Source organism: Typopeltis vanoorti, chromosome 8 (genome assembly GCF_054136105.1).
Source record: "Typopeltis vanoorti isolate ZY-2024b chromosome 8, IOZ_Tvanoo_1.0, whole genome shotgun sequence".
In the NCBI taxonomy this organism is placed as follows: domain Eukaryota; kingdom Metazoa; phylum Arthropoda; class Arachnida; order Uropygi; family Thelyphonidae; genus Typopeltis; species Typopeltis vanoorti.
Window position 1 is genome coordinate 90,387,273 of NC_143556.1, and position 23,382 is coordinate 90,410,654.

General features: G+C 36.1%; 1 protein-coding gene across 7 annotated transcripts in view; it reads right to left on the reverse strand.

Moving 5' to 3' along the window:
* LOC150104186 (uncharacterized) overlaps positions 1–23,382 on the reverse strand; it is a 712,768-nt gene that overhangs the window by 519,761 nt on the left and 169,625 nt on the right. For all 7 annotated transcript variants that reach the window (XM_090396809.1, XM_090396815.1, XM_090396810.1 and 4 more), the window contains one exon: positions 8,828–9,021. In XM_090396809.1, coding sequence (XP_090252935.1) covers positions 8,828–9,021 — 194 coding nt within the window. The remainder of the gene's footprint in view (positions 1–8,827; positions 9,022–23,382) is intronic.

Genomic DNA, 23,382 nt, shown 5'->3' on the forward strand with positions numbered 1-23,382 from the left:
AAACTATTACCATCCCATACATTAAAGGCACATCTGAAAAGATATCTAGGGTGCTTAACAAACACCAGTATTCAAACCTTATGTAAAATTAGCAACTGTCATCCGTTCACCTAAGTACAAATTCACTCCTTTATCACATCCAGGAGCCTATGAAGTGCCCTGTTCTTGCCATCAAGCCTACTATGGACAGACAGGAAGAACTGTGGACATACGCCTCAGTGAACACAAAAAATATATCCGATACTTTCGCTATGGCAAGTCGGGTCTGGCAGACTATGCTTTGGATACCCCTGCACACAGGATCAATTGGAAAGAAACAAAAGTAATGCACAGAAGCTTCTACAAGTCAGAGAGGTTGTTCCTGGAATTAACAGACGTCTTAAAACATACTCCAAACCTTAACAAGTATGGCTGTATAAATCTACCAAAGATTTGGGAGACAGTCATCCTAAGACCAAATTAATATTTATTACTTTTATTTTATTTTAATTTTAAAACTTTCTAAGACTATCATTTGGACTACTATTTCAAAACTTTGAACTTTTTTATAAGACTATTACACTTTTTTATAAAAAAGTGTAATAGTCTTATGAATAATTGTCAAGAAAAAATTCAACATAATGAACATTTTGAACTTTTTTTTTCCCCTAGATGGTGCCCTATTAGGACTTTAGTCTTGTGTTGCAGGCTGCATTTACTTATACTAGCCCCACTGTTACACTGGATTGTGGTTGTCTTGCTTTTGTAACAAACTTTGTGTTGTGTGCTCTGAAGATGCTGGATATAATACCAGCGAAATATTAGCTTCTAAGTTAATAAATAGTTATTTTTTTATTCATCTGTGTTCATATCATACCATGAAATCTATTACAACCTATTTTCATTGTCTTTGTCTTTTTATTGCTGATTTTCATGCAAAATTTATTACAACGAATATTCAATTTAGTCACAGAATCTTACAGTCTTGTACTGGATTTATTAAAAATAACATCACTGACACAAAGTAAAGAGAGCTGAGATTAACATCAACAATTTTGATATCAGGTTTAATACCACTTTCCTTCAAAATGTGATCCATACAGATAATGAATAACGTGGAAATAATGTGCACCCTTGTTGAATGCCTGTTTTGAAATTCAACTATTTCCCTGTACTTCCTTTAATTTTAATTACTGACTTTCAGTTCAAACAGAGACTATGTATTGCTTGATATAATGTCCCATTTATACATATTTTATTAATATTATTATGACACCTCCAACAAGTCCAAAGACTCATTGAGGGAGGGCATCTACTCTACAACTATCCATCTCCCCCACTCAATCAACCAATTACAGCAAACCACATCATCTACATGAACGGCATCTACTGCCACCACCACTAGTATTTTCACACACAATCACAAATGGCTGCGGGTTCAAATCCCATGCCCACAGCGGGATTTGAACCCGCAGCCATTTGGCTGGAGAGCGGATACACTAACCACTCGGCCAACCAGGCTGGCAGCATATAGCAATATTATATAGCAGTAGTGCTTTGAAGAACTTTTCTCCTGGAACCTTGTCACATGCCTTTTCCAGATCTATGAAACTTAAATACTGATCTTTGTAATGTTATTGAGATTTCTCAACTACTGATGTGGCTTGAAATTTCTGTTCTCTGAGAAGATGGCTTTTGAACTAAGTTAAAAACTAGGTTAGCTGTGTTTGCATCACATTTCAGATACAACAGGAATTGATATTAATTTCACCAGTAAGGGTTCCCTGAGTGTCTTTGAATGCAGAAGGTACATCTTGAAAAAGAATTCAGCAAATATTTTTAAAGAATAATGTAATTAAAGTGATTTTCATGCATATAAAAATAGTTTCACTCAGAGATGTCTAAAGATTCCATGTGCAGCAATGAATAAACTATGTATTTATGAAATATATGATACATATAGTACTGATGAAGAAACTGAAGCGTTCTCAAGGAAAAAATACAGGAATGGATTGATGAAAATGAGATAATGTATGGAGGACGGCATGGCTTTGTGAAGGGTAGATCACGCCTCAGTAACTTGCTCAAGTTTTATAACACAGTGATGGCTGAACTGGATAAGGGTAATGAATTTACAGTGATACTGCTGGACCTAGCTAAAGCCTTTGACAGGACAGGATATCACATGGAATTCTAATCCGTAAACTGCAACATATGGGAATGGATATATAGGGTTGGTGAGATGGATAGGTGGGTGGTTGATGGAGAGATATCAGAGAGTAGTTTATTCAGGAGTAGAATCCAAAAGACGGCCTGTGACTAGTGGTGTGCCGCAGGGTTCTGTTCTTGAATCACTGCTGTTTAATTTGTTCATTAACGATATAGGGAAGGATCTAAGAGGAACGGCTCATTTGTTTGCTGTTGATGCAAAGTTGGGTAGGGCAATAGTGAATGCAGAAGATGTCGAAATCTTGCAGGATGATTTGGATAGATTGGGGATCTGGGCTAAGGAGAATGGATGTCAATTTAATGTGACAAAATGTAAGGTTATGCATTTTGGGGTGAAAAGATTAGCAGCAGTATACCACATTGGTGGAACTGTACTCCAGAAGATTGATGAGGCCAGGGACTTGGGAGTGTTGGTGGATAGGGAGATGAAGTTTAGGGGGACACATTGCAAAAGTGGCTAAATCAGCTCATCAAATCACTTGGTTGCTGAAAAATACTTTGACAAGCAGAGACAAGCAAGTTATTGTTCCTCTGTAGCCTTGATAAGACCTCATCTTGGCTACTGTGTCCAGATTTGGTCACCTAGGTTTCTTCTTGATGGGGAGGAGGTGGAGAGGATCCAGAGAAGAGTGACCAAGATGATAGCAGGTCTATGGAATGAACATTATGAGAACAGGTTGAAGATTTGTGAGTTGCAGAAATTAGTTGATAGGCAGAAAAGGGGAGATATGATTGAGACATTCAAATTGCTGAAGGGTTGGTTTCTATAGGATTAATTGATATTTTTGAGATCTGGACTGGTGGTGGGAGAACTAGGGGACATCTATGGAAGCTGGGCAAGAGTGTGGGTAGCAAGGGTGTTAGAGCTGGGTTTTTTACTTTTAGAGTGGTAAATGAGTGGAATAAGCTGCCAGAGTCTGTTGTGGGTGCTATGACAGTGAATGAGTTCAAGGCAAGGTATGACAGATACTGTGAGAATGTCGAATAGTTGTGTGGACATGATGTTTAGAGCCTCCTTCGATGAGTCTAAGGACTCCCTGGAGTCGCCCATAATAATAGTAATAATGTATCCCAACTCTACAATAGAGAAAAAAATCATCTCAGAATTGTATAGAATTGGTATACAGCATTCAGATGAAAGCTCAATGGGAAATTTTGGATATGGCATGAGAGATGATAGAGGAGCAAGGTTAATGGAATTTGCAGAAAAAGAAAACCTGTATATCATGAATTCCTTTTTCAAGGAAAAAAAACACACAGGAAATGGACAGGAAAAACTAGTGAAATAGACTTTATTCTCAGCAATAAGAAAAACATCTTTCAAGAACACCTTCAATATTGGAAGAGACCATTGTATGGGACACAATAAAATCCAAATAAACTGCCAAAAAAGAAAGAAGAATATGTTTCAAAGATCAAAACAAAGTATAGATGTACACAAACTCAACATTTAAAAAGATATATTACAACATGAACTAAACAATAGATTTAAACATCTTATTATAGATGACAATGCTGATCTATCAGAAAGTAATATCATTACCCAAAACCTTTTACTTGAAATAGCTGGTATCACAGAACAGAAAGAAGACAAAATATATGAAAAAACAAAACAGCTTATGAAGAAATGAAGAGAAATCAAACAATTAATTAACATCCAGAATAAAATAGAATATACTGAATTGCGCAAAACAATCAGAAAACATATCACAGAAGAAATAAGAAAATTCAATTGTAAATTTGTACAACAAACAATTATAAACAACCATAGTCTCAAAAAATGGACCATATTCATATTGTATAGCAGATTATTGAACGGGATAATGAATATCAATTTCCACTATGTCTTGGTTTTATTGACTATGAGACGCCTTTGATTCACTTAAAACTGGTGCAATACTTAAAGTATTATGAAACTAATAATTGGAGGAGCTATACAGGATCATTAAATCAGCATACACCAATGCCACAGCAGCAATTCATTTCAGTGGGAACATCTCTACTGTGGAAATACAGAGAGGTATAAGACAGGGCAACACAATATCTCCAAAATTATTCAGAGCATGCCTAGAAGAAATATTCAAACTTCTTGATTGGGAAGGGAAAGGTCCGCAGATAAATGAAAGATATTTAAGCCATTTATGCTTTGTATCTTTACATAGTTATCTTTACTTCAACTGAGCATGAATTAGAGACTTGCATCCATGAACTCCAAATTGCTAGCAAAACAGCTGGTCTAAAGAAGACCCAAGCTATGTTCAATAGCTATGTCCAACCAGAAATAATAAAAATCAATGAGGAAATTAAGCAAGTAGATCATTACATATACTTAGGACGATATCATGGACAAAATTAAAAGGTGCACGATGATTGGGTAGAAAGCATTTGGAAAATTACATTCAATATTCAAAAACCAACCATCATTATGCCTAAAAAGAGAAACATTTTTAATCAGTAATTTTTAATTTTTTATCCTTTTAGTATACCGTATTTGCTGCACCTGCAACATACTATACATAGAAGAAACAGGACGCACAATTCCGATCAGACAAAAAGAACATAAACGACACATCAAATATAATAATTATGGTGAAGCTGGCTTTTATGATCATGCCCTGAACACCTTACATAAAATTGACTGGAAAAGCACTAGTTGTCTACATCACACCAAAACAGGGTATGAACACAAATTTAAGGAAGCCTGTGAGATCATTATCAACCACTCCCAATCTAAACAATAATGATGGTCTAAAAATCCCATACATATGGAAGGCATATATTTGTACCACGAATCCTTCCTCTCTAAGAACAATTATAAATAGGACTGTAGAAAATCCAGGATCCTAAATCTAAAATAACAACTTTAATACTAAAAAAACAGGACATAACTGTTAAAGAAAAAAATCTGAAAGAATAAGAAAGAATGTTTATTCATGTAAACATAAATTAAATCTAGTTTGATGTATTTTTTTTTTTTCACTAGAGGCCATGCCAGTGAGTAGCATGTGATCAAACCATTGTTTCTCTAGCTTTCAGTTTGAAATATAACACAGCTTGTCTTGTATATTTATGTATGCTCTAGATGATCTTGATATGAAGATTGAAACATCGGGATAATAAAAAGAGTTATTTTTAAACGGTCGTAGAATCCATAATTTCAAAAATGAATTTTTAATCAGTATATTCTTCCTGTATTAACATATGTTGAAAGGCTTATATGCTGGTTAAACCTAACTAATAATTAAGGAATTGACAGCGTACACTAGAAATATAAATTAAAAACAAATTTAATAAATACTTTCCGATATTTCGGCAATGTCATGTTGCCATCTTCTTGGGAACATAAAATAAAGAACAGGTGCACACAAGTGCTACATAACAGCAAATGAGAAATGAAGCGAGGAAGCTACCGTTTTCCTAAAGATGGTGCCCCCTGGCGAGCTATATTGGTAGTTATTGGCCTTTGGGCTGAAGTTCTTCTGATATATGTTTCCCAAATTTGGGGTAGTCTTATGCACCCAAATTTGTTGAGGTTTGGCATGTTCCTAAGGGCTGAGGCTGAAAAATTCTACAAACAGATAGACGGAGGACAGCCATGGGTTCACCACTTTCCCCACCCTTGGCCAACTTCTTTATGGAGACTTCTGAAGAGAAAGCCTTAAACTCAGCCCCACAAAAACCTACCATATGGCTTTGTTACTTTGATGATGCGTTCGCTATTTATCCACATGGCCTGGATACACTCCTCTCCTTCTGACACAGTTAAACAACCAACACCCTAGAAAACGAGAAAAACAATAGCCTCCCCTTCCTAGACACACTTGTCACCCACCAACCTGATGGAACCTTGGTTTTCTCAGTTTATAGAAAACCCACCCATACAGGCAGATACATTCACCAACAATCCCCCCCCCCCCCTCACAACAATATGGAGTTATTAAGACACTATTCAACAGGACAAAACTTATCTGTTCAAATGATCAAGCCCTAACCACTGAACTAAATCACATCCTTAACATTTTCTCAGCCAATGGCTACCCCTCCTCCCCCTCCAAAAAAAAAAAAAAATCCAAAAAATACTTAAACCAGTTATCCACAACCCACCTCCTCCTCCCCTTCACAAAAAAAGATTACTCTAAATCCATCACCATCCCCTACATCCGAAGCACCTCGGAAAAAATCAACAAAATCCTAAAAAACATGACTTAACCATCTGTTACAGACCATATAGAAAATTGGCATCCCTTATTTGGTCCACTAAAGACCAACCACTTCCCCTAGACCTACCTGGTGTATACCAGGTCCCTTGCAGCTGTAAATTGTCCTACTTATTTTCTGATACTTATATTCTGATATTTGCTGTCCTGTAGGACAGCAAATATCAGGATCTCAGAACACAAGGACTACATCCGATTTCACCAGTACAGCTACTCTGGGCTTGCAGACCATGCTCTGGATACCCGCCACAGAATAAGGTGGAAGAAAGCCACAGTAATACACCGCAGCAAGTTCAAATATGAAAGACTATTCATGGAATCAGCCTCAGCCCTTAGGAACATGCCAAACCTCAACAAATTTGGGTGCATAAGACTGCCCCAAATTTGGGAAACATATATCAGAAGAACTTCAGCCCCAAAAGCCAATAACTACCAATATAGCCCGCCAAGGGGCACCATCAGGACTTTAGGAAAACGGTAGCTTCCTCGCTTCATTTCTCATTTGCTGTTATTATGTAGCACTTGCGTGCACTTGTTCTTTATTTTAAGTTCCCAACAAGATGGCAACGTGACATTGCCGAAATATCGGAAAGTATTTATTAAATTTGTTTTTAATTTATATTTCTAGTGTACGCTGTCAATTCCTTAATTATTAGTTATCATATTAACATATGGCTATGAAATATAGACACTAAATGCAAAGGAAATTCAGAAATTAAGAACAACACAATTTAGTATGGAAAGAAGTATGCTTGGCATCATAAGACTAAATCACAAAAGGAATATGTGGATAAGAAACCAAACCAAAGTCTCTGAAATCATAGGAAGAGTGAAACAGTTGAATTGGCAATGGATTGAGCATATTGCTCAAAGATAAGATCAATGATGGACAAAAGAAGTACTGGATTGGATTTCACAAGACGAAAAACGACTGTGATGCTGACCTAAATCATGGTGGATTGATGATATCATCAGATGTGCAATAGTGACATGGACAGACATGTTTTGGAGTAATCTTGGAAAGGCCTTCATCCAGCAGTGGATCGACAATGGCTGGTAATGATGATAGTATTTTAAGCAGATAGGCCAAGAGGGAGAACTTCACAGAGGTAAGCACCATAACAGCATTCAGATAAGGCAAGACAGAAGTCAGGATTAGAATTACATAATAACAACAAAAAAAAATCTTAGTTATCATACAGTTCTTAAAGAAACTAAAAAGATAATATATTCTGAATGAATGCAATAAGAACAGTTAATTTTATATTAATCCATGCTAATCAAGCAATTAACACAGATGATCAAGGCAAATAAATAGCCTTTACCTAGAGCACTGCACTGCATTCCTACTATGACCTTCTGACAGAAAGACATCAGAAGAATCTTGAAAACCTTGATAGCAAGAAGTCTTCTAAGTCCTAATGTATCCAATGGACTCTGTTCAAGCAAAGTGCTCCTAAACTAACATCTGTTTTCTATTGTCTATACACTATTATACCAGAGTTTGATGGAGAGAAGGATTACTATAAGGCTGATGGACTGCATCTACATGGTTGTGGTGTTAAGTGTCTACAGGGAGGTTTCTTCACTGAGCATGCTAAAGTGCAAATTCATCATTCATTTCACTTCCTCAGTGCTTTCAACAGCCTTCCTTGTAAAGTATTCCTTTCCAAGTTTCCAACCTCCAGTTCTTTAAATAGAAATATCAAACAATTACTCTACTCTTGACCCTACCTCATGAATGCATTTTTTTGTTATATGTATTGTGGCTTGTGTTCTGTTGGAGTCAGTGCCATAACTAGGCAGGTGCAACAGGTGCACAGGGCCCAGGAGGATACCCCATTTCAGGAGTATCAAAAAATAATCAGTATTATATTTTCAAATTTTAAATTTTGCCAACACAGGGGGGGCTGATTCCATAATGTTTTTGGTTAAAGTTAAAAATTAACTGGCCAATAACAAACAACTATTAAATAGGAATTGTATAAGTAATAATTTTTTCTTATTGGTGCAGTAAAATTTTAACATTAATCTAAAATGTTACAGAATTTCTATCGTATTTGTTTTATTTTTTTCCAAAAAAAAAAAAGGGGGGGGGGCAAAAATAAAATCTTGCGCAAGACTCATATTACAGCACTGGTTGGAGTGATATATAAAATGATTAACGATCCATCAATTTATTTCCTGCATATATAATTGAATCAAATAAATGAAATGTTGGTTATATCAACAAAGAAAAAGTAATCCACAAAAAGATTTAATTCCGTAAAAAAAAAAACAATATAATTAAATAGCATGCAATAATACGAAAATCAATGTAAGCCTTGCTAATATAAGAGCATTAATAATTTGTAGAAATTAGTTTAAAGCTGTGATACTTTAAATAAATAAGAGAAAATTACATTTATTTGAGAGTTCTGTAAAATACTTTGGAGTGACTGTACTTCTTCCTTATAGTGATCTCGTTGTGCCTCTAAAAGATGAATAAGTCTAGCTAATCTTTCTGAAGAACAAGTGGATGTCCTAGATAATGCCATTTTCTGGCTAAAACTGGATTTCTTGCTTAATCGGTCAATCTCCATGACAAGTTCTTTCTCTGTTAAAAGATTTCACCAAGAAAGAAATCAAGAAGTTTTTTTATTATTAAACTAAGCTTAATCCTGAATATTTAAATAAATGTAAATAAATATGCAATTACATTGTTTGCTACCAATTCATCAACTATTGATTTTAGGATACTGAATTCCATTGTTTCCACTGCATCTCATTGTGGGATCATGAAACTGTCCAGTTATGGAGTGGCATATAAAGTGAAACAGCTTTGAATTTAAATCCAGAAACTTCTTCTACATCAGAAATTGGAGAGGAAATCAAATCTCTCTATGCTAAATAGTTCATAAATGAAATAATGCATTTTTTCTTATAAATTTTGAAAACAAGTCACACTTATTCAGAGTTATTTCTTAAACAATGTGTTTTACTCTCTTTTTTTTTTTTTTTTGATAATTTCTTAAGAACAGATGATCAGTTTGTATGATCTCAAAGAATCAGCTGATACTAAGACATAAGACAATTAGTATAGTAAATAAAATGGTGTACAAGAAGCTGAAATATTTAAATGCAATCAATTATAGTGACAATTAACCCTTTAACTGCTGATTTTATATTCTACTGATATTGTCCCATGTGCTAAATTAATTTTGCAAAAAATTTATAAATAAAATCAATTAAAATTCTTACTGAAGTAAGAAGTCCAGACAGCATCATACATTCTTGACATACACTTGTTCACTCACAAAAATGGCAATAATAGTGTTATAAAATTTGCATAATCAAGGGGTGTCCACTTGATTAAGCAAATTACATGCATTAACTTATGTAGAATCACCAGGATCTTCTTCATCTGGAGTACACAATTCACTTAACTTGGACAATTCTTCTCCCGACTCATTTATTGTTAACAATTCATCAATTTGATCATCAGTAAGATAACGCGGATATTTACTGGTAGACACCATACTGTGACATCATGGAAATCCCCGAAGTCACGTGGTTTATGCATCGTGCTGCATATTATTATTATTATTCATGACACCTCCAAGGAGTCCGGAGACTTATCGTGGGAGGATACCTACTGTACAACTCTCAGTATCCACCTGAATCTCTACTACCAATCATCCACATTAATGACATCTACCGCCCTCCACCACAACTAGTATTTTTTGTCTGTAAAATGCGCGTGTTCTGTAGGGTCGATTTGTCTGTATGTGGCATGAAAAATAGAGTTAAATCGATTTTTCATCGATCAAGTTAACTCTATCGTAGCAAGGTCGCCATTTTTTTCCACGCTCGAGTTAACTCAACCGTAGCAGTTAAAGGGTTAATAACAGTAACTGTGTGTAAATAGATATAGATGTGTGAATTTTCGCACCAAAGATACAGATTATCAAAATGATTTATCTCATAAATAACTTTTGGTAAAGTATTTATAATTTTTGGTCTTTTTTTTTTTTTTTTTTTTTTAGTTCAAAAGTTTCACATTTGAATTAAATTACAGTACCTAGTATACCATATTATGTAAAAACACCTGTCAATAATATGCTTAAGCAGTTTTAATTTAGGTTTTAATGCTTGTTTTTTCCAAACAGCTTTAATTATGCAATCACTCAAATAATCCTTGAGGGTAAAAATATCATTTATACAGATTTAAACTCCTAGATCTTTGTTTTGACATTTAGGATAATATTTACAAACTAAGAATAACCATGACAACACACACACACACACACACTTTGCTATGTAAAGAACACTGATTATCCTTAGAGAATTTGAAATCCATAATATGGAGTGATGAATTGTGCTACATCTTTTTTTTCAACTGCATGGGCAAGTTTGGTGTGGTGCAGATGCCTTGGTGCCTTTGTCCAAGTACGAGGGACGTCCAGAAAGTAAGTTCCGATGGGCTGTCAGAGAAACAAAAATATACTTACAAAAAAAACTTTATTGGAAATTAAAGTAGACATCTTTCACTACTTTTCTACATAATTTTTGCCATTGTTCAGGCACTTATCATAATGGTGCACCAAGAGTTGTATACCTTCGTCGTAGAATGTGACGCAAACCACGTATTGACTGCTTCTCTGACCTCATCGTCTTGAAAGCGCTGGCCACCAAGGACAAATTTCAGATGTTTGAACAGGTGAAAGTCACTTGGTGGGAGGGTGAGGTCAGGACTATATGGAAGATGATAGAATTGTTCCAACCAAAAGTGGCGAGAAGTTGTTGTGTTACGCCGGCCATGTGAGGGTGGGCGTTATCATGAATCGAAACAATGCCCCCTGGTAAGCATGTTGTGTCGTTTATTCTGGATCACACGATGCAGTTTCTTAAGGGTTTGGCAGTACATATCGTGTTGATTACGGAGCCTTGCCCCAAGAGAAGTCTACCAGCAAAATTTCCTGTCTGTCCCAAAACACAGTGCACATGATTTTCCAAGTGGAAACTGTTGTCTTCAATTTCATCTTGACTGGTGATGAGGTGTGCCTCCACTCCATGGACTGTTGTTTGGATTCAGGGGTTGCGTGCGACATCCACGTCTCATCCTCAGCAAAATTCCTTGTCTGTCCCAAAATACAGTGCACATGATTTTCCAAGTGGAAACCGTCGTCTTCAGTTTCGTCTTGACTGGTGATGAGGTGTGCCTCCACTCCATGGACTGTTGTTTGGATTCAGGGGTTGCGTGCGACACCCAAGTTTCGTCCCCGGTGACGTCTGCTCAGGGAAGCATTGCCAGCCTCATGTTCTCCATAAGCCTCAATAATTTGCCGATGAATTTCAGCTGCTTTAACATTCCTCACATTCAAGAAAAGGATAACTGACCTAATTTCACATGAGGCGGGTGATTCGATTTTCTTAAACATTATAAACACACACCAAGAAGCATATGCACCGCAAGAATAGAACGTCTGAAAATTGCACCAATGCCTTGCTAACAAATCAACAAACTCAGCATGCATGTGCACCATTAAGATCACAGTGCTGCAGTGAAAATATTTAAAAACGGAATTTACTTTCTGGCAGTGGTACAATAGTCTAAAACTGCTTCTCATGGTATGGATTTAGACATCCATCTTCATTCATCCCTGGCACTACAAGCAGGGCTAAATAAAGATGGAATTGCAATATATCTGTATAATGTAATGCTTTTATATTGCAGCAGTTCAGCAGAATTTACCCATGTCTTTTCAACATGACAATGATCATGTCTGCTACAGGTGCTAATTTGACATAGTTCAAAGAGAGAGAGAGAGAGAGAGAGTGATGCATAAAAACTTGAATGGCCTGCATAAAGTCCTAATCTCAGTCCACCAAATACCTTTGAGGTGAACTGGAATGCTGGATGATGGCTAGACCTGTATGTTTAACCTGGCACTTTCGAGGTAGGAAAATGTAACAAAAGTGGTAAGGTGGGGTCTGGTGGACCCCAGCACACTTTACACCTCTGCACACTAAACTTGCTTGTGCGCAACAGTCTGTCGTCTATGGTGTTGAGTAGCCGGTCATGGGAGGGGAAGCTATACTGAGGCATGATTCACTGCCACGTGTTGTTAAAAAGTTATAGTCAATTAAAAATCTTTGGGTGGGGTCTGTGACACCTCCTTACTAACGCCGGATTAACATGGTATATAGACTAGTCATAATGAAGGAAGAATGACTGGAGGATCCATACATAACTCACGCATGTGCAATTTAGGATTTTCTAAATATAACATTGTCCCAATATTTATTTCAACATAGTGTATATCACTTAATCAAGATATTATATTCTTGCTTTTACACATTTTACCATAGCTTAAGTATCACAGAAAAAGCTTTGCTTGTTTGAATAAAACTTGAGCACATCACAACTTGCTTTTTGCATACTCAAAAGCAGCAGCAGATGACTTCGCACAAGTTCTCCTAAAAACCGCTTTAAGATAATGTACACTTCCTATTCAAAATACACTTCTTAGAAATAAGTCAACAGACACTCCCATGTGCAAGGTGCGACTGTGTCTGGATGAAATGTGTAAAAGCAAGAATATAATTTTCAAACATTCAGAGATCTGGAGTTTGAAAGAGGCTTTATGATATGATGTCATGTTAAAAGCCTATCCGGTCAGTTGACAAACTTGGCCAAGTCAGATCAACAATCAGTGGTCCCATACTGAGATGGAGGCATGGGGGGGGATAGTCAACTGCAAGTGCTACTCACAGTGGATGATCAACAACAACACTCACTGAATGTGACTGTAGGGTGCTGCTAAGGATAACAAGTAAAAACTGCCATTCATCAGCCGACATGTTGAATTTGGAGTTCCGGGCATCAACTGGAACATGAATCTACACAAAAGCATTCGGATCAGATCTGTGGCTCGCACATGAGTTTCTGTGGTAGGACTGCAATATGTAGCATCGCCTTCAGTGGTGCTAAGAGCTTGTACTATGGGAAGCTTGGAAAGCTGTATTATGGTGCAATAAATCACAGTATGCCCTCTACTATGTAGATGGCTGGGTGTATGTGCGGTGGATGCCTGGTGTACATCTCTTACCAGAGTGGATAACCCCAACTATGAGATTTGGAGGTGGTGGTGTAATGGTATGGTCCTAGTTTTCCTAGTTTGGCCTCAGAGCTCTGTTTGTAGTGCCACAAATATTGAACTCCGAGAGGTAATGTAATGTAATGCTTCCTACTTTGTGACATTGTTATGGAACTGAATCACAAGCAAGACAATACACCATGTTATAATGATGCTACTGTAACTGCATGGTTTGTGGACATAAATGTCACCACATTGACTGGCCTCCACAGAGCCCTAATCTCAACCTTATCAAACATCTCTGTGGGATAAACTGGAGCATCGGGTGAGGTCAAGGGACATCTGCCCCACAACAGTCTAGGACCTCATTACATGCCTATAGGAAGAATGGTCCAAAATTTCCACTGATAGCTATCATATACTTGTGTTAAGTATACTCCACAGAATTGCTACAGTCACTGCAACGAAAGGAGGTCCTACATCTTATTAAAGTGTGCACCATGTCTATTTGTTCCTCACACTATGGTGTCTGTTGCTTTCTTTCCAATTAGTGTAGATAGTTCTGGATCAAGAGCAAAGATTCTTACTTCCAGATAAAAATTTGTTAGGTTAGATGATAGTGGTGAACCCATAGCAGTTCCTTCGACTTGTTGGTATAGCTGCATGGTTTGTGAATATGAATGTCACCACATTGACTGGCCTCCACAGAGCCCTGATCTCAGATAGCTCTTCTTTCCATGTGAAGTATCCTGATGAAATTTTGAATTTGAATAGGCCTACTACATCTTCCGTGAAGAGGGAAGCAATGTCAAAGCTCACCATCATATCTGAAGATATGATGGCCAATGACAGGACAGAGAAGATTTGACAGGAATCTTGAGACCCTGTATTTAGGGCTGCCTATGGAATCCATAATAGGTCGAAGTGGCTAATTACTTTTGTGTAATTTTGATGGTCCATATATTCTGGAAACTTTTGCATGTTTAGTTCTGAGTTTTTTTTTGTTTAATTTTTTTTAAACAATTTCTTGGTCTATATATGTTGTTTTGTCCAATAACTTATTTTAAGTTGGTTTTTGGCTTTCCCATCTTTCCCCTCCCCAAAAGTATGCATTATCAAAATCTTTGTCAACAGTCTCTAAACTCTGTTCTATCAAGGCTTTTCAGCTGAACCTGGAGAGTTCAGCTATCTTGTTCAAAGATTGCAATGCCAAAAAAGATAAACAAATTGGATTTTCCTCCATTTTCTTCAAATCCCTCTCTACAAACAGACTACAGTAACATTTTTACTGTTCCATAAATTCCTCGGGAAAAAAAGCAAGAATTCTAAAATAAAATCTTTCTGTATTACTTTCAAACCTCATCTGTAGCTGGCTGTCCTTATGTGCTTTCCTAAGGAGCCACTCCTCCCCTCTCTGTTCCAAGTGTTTGCAAGATTCTTTATTCACGCAAATTATCTTATTATGGTCAACCTGGTCTAAACGACCATGTTTTGGATACTTTGCACAGAATCAAATAGGGGGACAAGGGAAACTACTATGCTTCACTGCAACAAATATAACCTTGAAAGACTTTTCTTAGAATCAGCAGCAGATTTGTTAAACCAGCACAATCTCAATAAATATCATTGTGTTAAACTTCGCAAGATTTGGGGAAAATTGAATTTTTAGGTCTCCTACCCAACAGCACTCACAGGGGGCACACCTCATAGGACTTCAGCCAATTTTTTTTCCACTTATTATTTGTGTGTGTGCACTTTTGCAATTTTGAGACTATATCCCTGATGATGTCACTGTGAGACATGAAATACAGGATCCAATGAACTTGTATTTTATTGTTTCTTTGCACTCTATTCATTCCATTAAACCTAATAATGAGTTTCCAGCATATAAGCCAAAATCATCATCTTCTCATAGTCCACTATAAGGAAATATTCCTCAGAGAACTCTTCTACTCAGTCCTTCATTAACACTTAGCTTTCAGTTCTGTAAGTGAAGCATCTGTCCAATTTTTTTATATTGTCTCAGTTTATTCTAGGTCTGCCTCTTTGAGTTCCTGGAATAAGTCATTGGTCATATCAGCTTGATATGATAATATGGCCAAGCCAGATGAGTTGTTTCCTTCATATCTTTATGATGGCATCTCTTGGGCTAGCAAAAGAATGGATTATTTGATTTACTTCAAACTTTGTGACATGATAAGTGTATGGTATCATTAGGAGTCATCTATAGCACCTCATTTCAAATGCCAGCAAACCTCTTTTCATCTTTTAAGAGTGTCCAAGTTGCACTTCCATATATTGAATTAACAGTGTCAATAAGGCATAACATGTTTGTAATTTTATGCTTGTTATCTGTTCATAATGGCTAGTTTTTGGAGTTCTGCTGTTGCTTTTGCACTTTTTGTTCTAATATCCTGTCTTGAGCTTCCATCTTTATTAAAGATGCTGCCTAGGTATATAAACTGATCAATTTTTTTCCATGGGCATACCCTTGAGTAGGAATTTTTCAGCACTCCCACAGCACTTCCTTCTTGGTCAGAAACACAGATACATGTCATTGCTTTTGATTGTTGGGTACTTAAGGTTAAACCATATTTTTAAGAGCATGAGCGTTGTAATTTCCTGATGATTTGATTTTTTTCTGCAAGGAGATCAATATCATCAGCAAACTTTAGATGGCTTATTCTTTTTCTTCTTCCTTCTACTGTCACAGTTCTCCAAAGATTCATTTACAATATAATCAAGGAAGCAGTTAAATAACATTGGTGATAATTAACATTCCTGTTTCACTGCACACTCTGCTGGAAAGGGGAGTGCTATAATTCCCTTGATTTCAACCATCATTTCAGAGAATGAGTACAGAGATGTAATCAGCTGCAGCATTCTGTTGTCTATTCCATAATGTCGCAAAATTTTCTGAAGGACCTCATGTCAAATAGAATCAAAGGCTTTCTGTAGGTCAAGAAAACTATGGCACATTATTATGTAATATGTATTTTTCTCCAATAATATGGTATAAATAAGCCTGAATACTAGACAGAAAACTGCAAGATACACAGATCCCCCCACTCCCCACCACACATGTGGGGCACCTCTTCATGGTGGCAGGTTAATTAGTTATTTTTGATTTTTATGGTGGAAAGATATCAAAGGTCATACTGCACCAGGACACGGGTTACAGCAGCACACACGGCAAACAGTTAGTAGGAGAATCACAAATATTCATGTCCCTGGTGGGATTCAAACCCACAGCCTCTTGGCTGGAGATCATATATGCTAACCACTAAGCCAACCAAGGAGTGCACGGTGGCTGGACTTCCCAGTGATGGTACTGGCACTTTTCATTTTTCCTCTTTATTCATACTTTCTTCTCAAATACTGAGTCGTTTTTACTATCCTATCTTCCAGGTCATTATCACTGGGATCCAACATCCTACCATCATGCTTGCTATGCAGCATGACCTATAGACATCTGGAAAGGGGATCCTGGTAGTCTGCAAGATGGGTAATCCTGGATAGCCCAAACAGGATCAACTGGCTTGTGAGCTTATTTGCAAGGATCAACAGTGTTGCAGTAAGTCTCATGTCCCATTTTCTGGGAATGGTGAACAAGGCCTCCAGCAGTGCTGGTACTGCATCTGGAGTAACTGTAGCATTCCATTTCCAAGTGCATTTATGCTTACTGGATAGTGAGCATCTATGCATGACCATGGTGATTGGCTATCTCTGACACAAACCAAAAAAATCCCTTGAGCATGAATCCTCATAATTTCTAGAGACCTCACAATTTTCCAACCAAGTACAGGCACTATAGATGCATGATTTGATAGTGGAAAACAAATAAATGGCAACTAATATATGTATATCTAATATGTATCAGTGTTTCTCATCATCCATGTAACAGGTGAAAAGCCAATAAGGAATATGTCATCCTTCTTTAATCAAAATGGTGTTGAGGTCTGGCAGGATCTCCTAAAACAGTTAAGCAACTATATTCCAGTGCAATCCTTGTTGAAACATCATCTCAGCAACACTCAAAAAAAAAAAAAAAAACTACTGAGAGCAGCATCAATGGCAAGAATACCAATTACAATAACATGGTGTGTGATATCAGAATGGAATTTCCTTGATGTTCCACATAAGAATGTATTCAGAGCTTAATGATCAAGGAGTGACAGGTATAATCATCTGGTTTTAATCAGGATCATCATTCTTACATTTGATATATCATATCCAAACTTCCAACATCAGTAAACGCAGGATATCTCAACTGTCCTGTTAGGCTCTACATCATCATCATAATGCTAATTACAGGTATAGATCATATTGGTCTGTTCTAGTCTCATTATCCATCCAATATCCTTTTTAAGGATATTGGATGGATAATGAGACTAGAACAGACTATTTTAGTATTTGTTTAGGATATTGGGATATTAGGACATGTAAACCAAATTGGCCATTTGGTTTACATGTTCTATCCATTTTTGTTTATAATTGTTTAGTTTTTCTTCTATTGATTTTGTTTTTAGTTCTTTTAAAATGTCTTCGTTCCTTTTTTGGTCTAATAATGTGTATTTTGCAGTTCTCATAAATCTCATTTCACTTGTTTTTATTCTTTGTTTATGTTGTTCGTTTATTGTCCAAATTTCACTACCATATAATGATGTGGGCACTGCTAAAACATTGTATATTTTCAAACGTGTTTCTTTTTGTACCATATTTGGATTGAGTGTTCTATTTATCAGGCATATTATCTGTAAATATTTTGAAGTTTTTAATTTTGTCTTTTTCTCCTTCATATGATATTTCACATAGAAGATAACTTAAAGTATTTATCTGTTCTATTATTTTATTATTAATAACTATTTTACTTCTAATTGGAGTTTGTCCACAAAATGTCATTTAGAAAATGATATTTTGTATATGTCATTTTCTAAATATGATACAAATTTTTCCCAGCTTTCTCTGTCTCTCTTTTGGCTATTGCTTGTCTTTTTTTTTATATTCCATTTAATGTTGTTTTTTTCTAATAATGTGTATTTTGCAGTTCTCATAAATCTCATTTCACTTGTTTTTATTCTTTGTTTATGTTGTTTATATATCTCATTTCACTTGTTTTTATTCTTTGTTTTTATTCTTTGTTTATGTTCTAATCTAATCAAAAATTTTTGATTAGATTAGAACATCTAATCAAAAATTTTTGCTACTTGCTACATCTACTAAGATGCTTAAATGAGAGAAATAATGGCACACCCAAACTAACTGTTGTGGTTTTATCACCTGTGCCCGATGTGATGGTAAAAAGCATGACATGACAATAAATCTTTTTCTGCAAAGAAACCTAAATGTATCAAATGTGATGGAGACCTTCCAGACCACTCTGATTCTTGCCAAAGGTGGTAGAAGGATGAAAAGGAATGCAAAATATAAAAACAGAACAAAATATATCAGGAAGCAGAGAACGCTAGCTACCACTGAAATCTTCTTATGCTGGGAAAGTGGCAGTTAAGAAAATACCAAAAGCAACTCAAACACATGTCTATTTCCCCATCCAATAATTCCAAGATAGCTGAACTTTGACTGTGAATGCTTCTCTATAGAGCACAATGCCCAACCAGTTACGGTCTCTGCTGAAACAAATCCCAATCAATCAAAATCCAGTTGTTAAGAAAATTAAGGCAAGGTTCTCACTGAAAGGAAAAACACCAGACACCAACAGAGAAAATATAAATACTTCTATATCAAATAAAAGTAAACTAAACTTAACAATCGATCCTCACACATCACATAATATATCACATGAATGTAGCAGTCACAACATGTAATTGGAGAAGTCAGTAATGGAGATGGTGAGTTGAGTGTAGCTGTAGAATTAAGTAGGGGAGAGGTTTTTTTTTTAATCATGTTCCCTCTATCTGCCTATCAACTAAACTTTGTAATCCACACAACTTCAACCTAACCTGAATGCTCTATACCATCTGCTGATCCCCAAGGAACCCTTGAACTCGGCTGAATTGGCCACTGTTATTCTTCCACTCTCCTCCAAAAGCATGAAAACAAGAGCCACTGCTAACCACCATCCTTTTATAGTCCATCTTAAAACTCACTGAACCAACTTCATCTACTTCTATCCTAGGAATAATATCTTCCCACTCTGCCTTCCTCACAGATTACAACCCTCAACTGTTCAAGCAAAATGTGAATAGACTTCTTTTTTCTATTCCTCTTCCCCACGCATGGTACTAGTGTGCTACATGTCTTGCGGCCGTTCACATGTGTGGACCAGACATACAAATAAAGGGGTGAGGTGGAGCAGAGTGCATTCCTGTGATGAGTCCTTGGAAGTGTCACGTAGTAATTGTAATAAAAATGTGCCATGGTATTTTCAGGTGATTGCCCTTTCATGCTGTATGGGTTATCAACAACCCAGACTACAAAATGTATGTTGTATAATATTTATAACATTGCAAATATCATTATCAAGAAGATGTAACATACCAAATGTGCTATGCAACAAAATGAATAATTTTTGAATGTTAAATGATTCACTTCAGTGACTGCCGTTCAAGATAAAGTTATTGCCGCCATCCCATCCCTGCGAGAGCAGACTTAATTCGTGCTGGTTAGAAAAGGTTAAATTGGGTTTTAAATTATATATAATTAATGCATATTGTGATGGATTATGTTAAAACATGGTAAACATGGATAAGGTTTGTCAAAACAATAATCACAGTAGAATGCTGCTACCTTTATATTGCAGTTTCTTGGAACCTGTATACTAAATTTTTTAACTTTTTTTTTTTTTTTTAAATAACACACAATGTCACCTTATCATAGATTTGCACCTTGTTTCTTTTTTAAGATCTTATAACCAAGTCAAAATATCTTTTCATCTCATTATGAGTGGTGTTCGAGGTCTACTCAATCACATATGCTGATAATCTTTTGAACAGTACAATTGCATACAAATTAGATCTGTTCTGCTATTATTTCAAATATTTCTTCCAAAACCAATAGTAAATAATAGGATGTCTATAATAGGAGTAGTAACCACTCAACCAAGTAGGTTGAGCGGTTAGCTTATCTGCTCTCCATCCAGAAGGCTGCAGGTTTGAATTCCACTGTGGGCATGGATGTCTGCGACTGTCCGTGAAAATACTAGTGGTGGTAAGCGGTAGATGGCACTGGTGTAGATGATGACTGTAGTTGATGGAGATAGAGCTATAGAGTAGGCGCTCTCCCTTGATGAGTCATTGGACTCCCTGGAGGTGTCATATAATAATAATAATATGAATTTACTACCATCAGCACTGATTAATGTCATCCTACCATACTCATTTCGATTATTACATTCTACATAATGAAAAACTCTTTTGGATTTACTTTGGCATGCTCAGATAGTTTTCTCTTAGAATTCTATTTGGTCTTTCCACACTATTCACCCTTCTAGCATGCATTTTGTACTGATCATGAGTATACTTGATCACCTTTTTTCTTTGTATTCCCTTCATATCTCTACTCATTGACTTAATCCCCACTTGTTTATCTTCCCAAACTTGAGTATACACTCTGATATTGTTTCCCCTCATCTCTCATACAATCTCTGACTGTTTCCCATATGCTAGACATTCTGTCCTTGTAGTTTCTTAAGGAGATGGCACTACTACAATCTTCATTCTCAAAACTAGACAAAATTTTATACAGTTTAGTACAACGAAATAACCATTTTTCTTAACGTATTTCTTGAAAATCCTTCTTCAGCTGATATAATTTGCTAGATCTGATGACATTTCACTACCAAATATATCACTAAGAACTCTATCTTGCATATTCATTAATTATAGAAACACTTCCATAAATTATTTATACACAAATACATCATGTACTGTAATTGATGTGTCTATTAGGCTAATACCTCAATGTAACAACAAACAGCTTTACATACAAGTTATGAGCAAAAAGGACCTTGAGCAATAGTTGAACACCAACAATAGATAGCATTACCACAAGTGGAAACAACTTTCTGTGCTGTGTATCAACAATACGATAAATGTGCTAAATAATTATGTATTAATTGATATTATGAAATATGGCATGATAATATTTCTTTAAATAATAGACATTGCAACAGCCTAAATAGAAAGTCCACCATGTCACTAGTGACTCATGAGGCAAAGAACATGTTAAGCAATGTTCCAAAGGAAGAGATGCATACTGTGTATACTGGCTGTCCATGCTTCCCAAAATCAACTGACAAATACAAGCGAGACAAAAGGTAAGCCATTTCCCTCTCAGAAATCAGACATGTTTACAAGGCCAAAAGAACATGAAAATTCTTAGTACAACTTGTGAATTCTTTGCCAAAATATCCAGATATCCAGTTTCTTCTGAAGAAATGTTATATCAAAACTAATTACATAATCTGTTGATAGTAATGTAAGTTCAGAAAGTCTATATACTGGACTGTCGATAGATTCTACAATAGGTCTTAAAAGAACATTTTCTTTATAAACCTTCTGGTACATAAAGCTTAAATGGCTAACGTATAAAACCTGACTTACAGAATCATGGAACCAGATGAATCTAATGAGTCACGTCCTGCCAGCCCCACATATCTACTAGACATAAGATTCAATGGAATAAGGCAAATAGTTTTCTTTCTATATTCATCATTATAACATGAACAAAACTGACTATTAAACTTCCTCAATTTCAGGAAATAATCGTACTCGATACTCCTCATGACTGTGTTAAATAATTTAGTGATAATTATTATTATTGTATGGGCCTCCATGTAGCCCAAAGACTCATCATGGGAGATCCAAACTATCTACACAATCTATCATACCTCTCCTTCAACCCATTAACAGACAAAGCATTCACAACTGACTCTGGCAACCCAATCCATTTGATTCACTCACAACTCTCCAAGCAAATAATCTAGTCCCCCTCCCCCTACTAACCACACCTTTATTTGACTTCCAAGAGATGACCCCTTGTTCTGGCCCCTCTAGCCAAGTGATGAAACATTTCCCTGCATCAGTCCTAAAAAACCTTCAAGTAACTTATCAATCAACTTTTGCCCATTAACCATCTTGGTTGCTCGCCTCTGAATCTTCTCCACCGCTTCCTCATCCCCAAGAAACCCAGGAGACCAGATCAGAGAACAGTAATCCATGTGTTGACATATCAAGGTCTTATAAAAAGGAATAACAATTTCCTTATCTCTACTTGTTAATGTGTTCTTCACTAGTCAAGTAATCTTATGGGCTACCTTAGCAACATGTCTTGTAAACTTTAACTCTTATCTACCACCACCCCTAATAAATCTCTAGTTTCATCTATTACCTGGAGCACAGTTCCATCAATGTGGTAAACAGCTTGTAATCAATTTATTCCAAAATGCATAACTTCACATTTCTCCACATTAAACGGACACACATTTTTTACTCATACTGACAGCCTATTTAAATCATCCTGCAAGCTCTTCACACTCTCCTTGATTAACTATTACCCCACATAATTTCACATCATTAGCAAACAACTGAATATTTCTTTCAGGTTATTTTCTATATGATTTATGTACAAATTAAACAGTAGTGGTCCCAACCCCACTGTTTTATATTCTGATTAATTTTAGCTAGTTACTTTATGCAGATGATGTTATACTTCTAAATAAATCCAGTACAAGTCTGCAAGATTCCTTGACTAAAATGAATAGCTGTTGTAATAAATTTGATATGAAAATCAGCAATAAAAAGGCAAAGACAATGAAAATAGGTAAAAACATTGAAAACATCAACCGTATCCTGAATGGTCAGCCTATAGAACAAGTAAACCATTTTAGCTATTTAGAAAGAATATTTAGTGAAGATGGT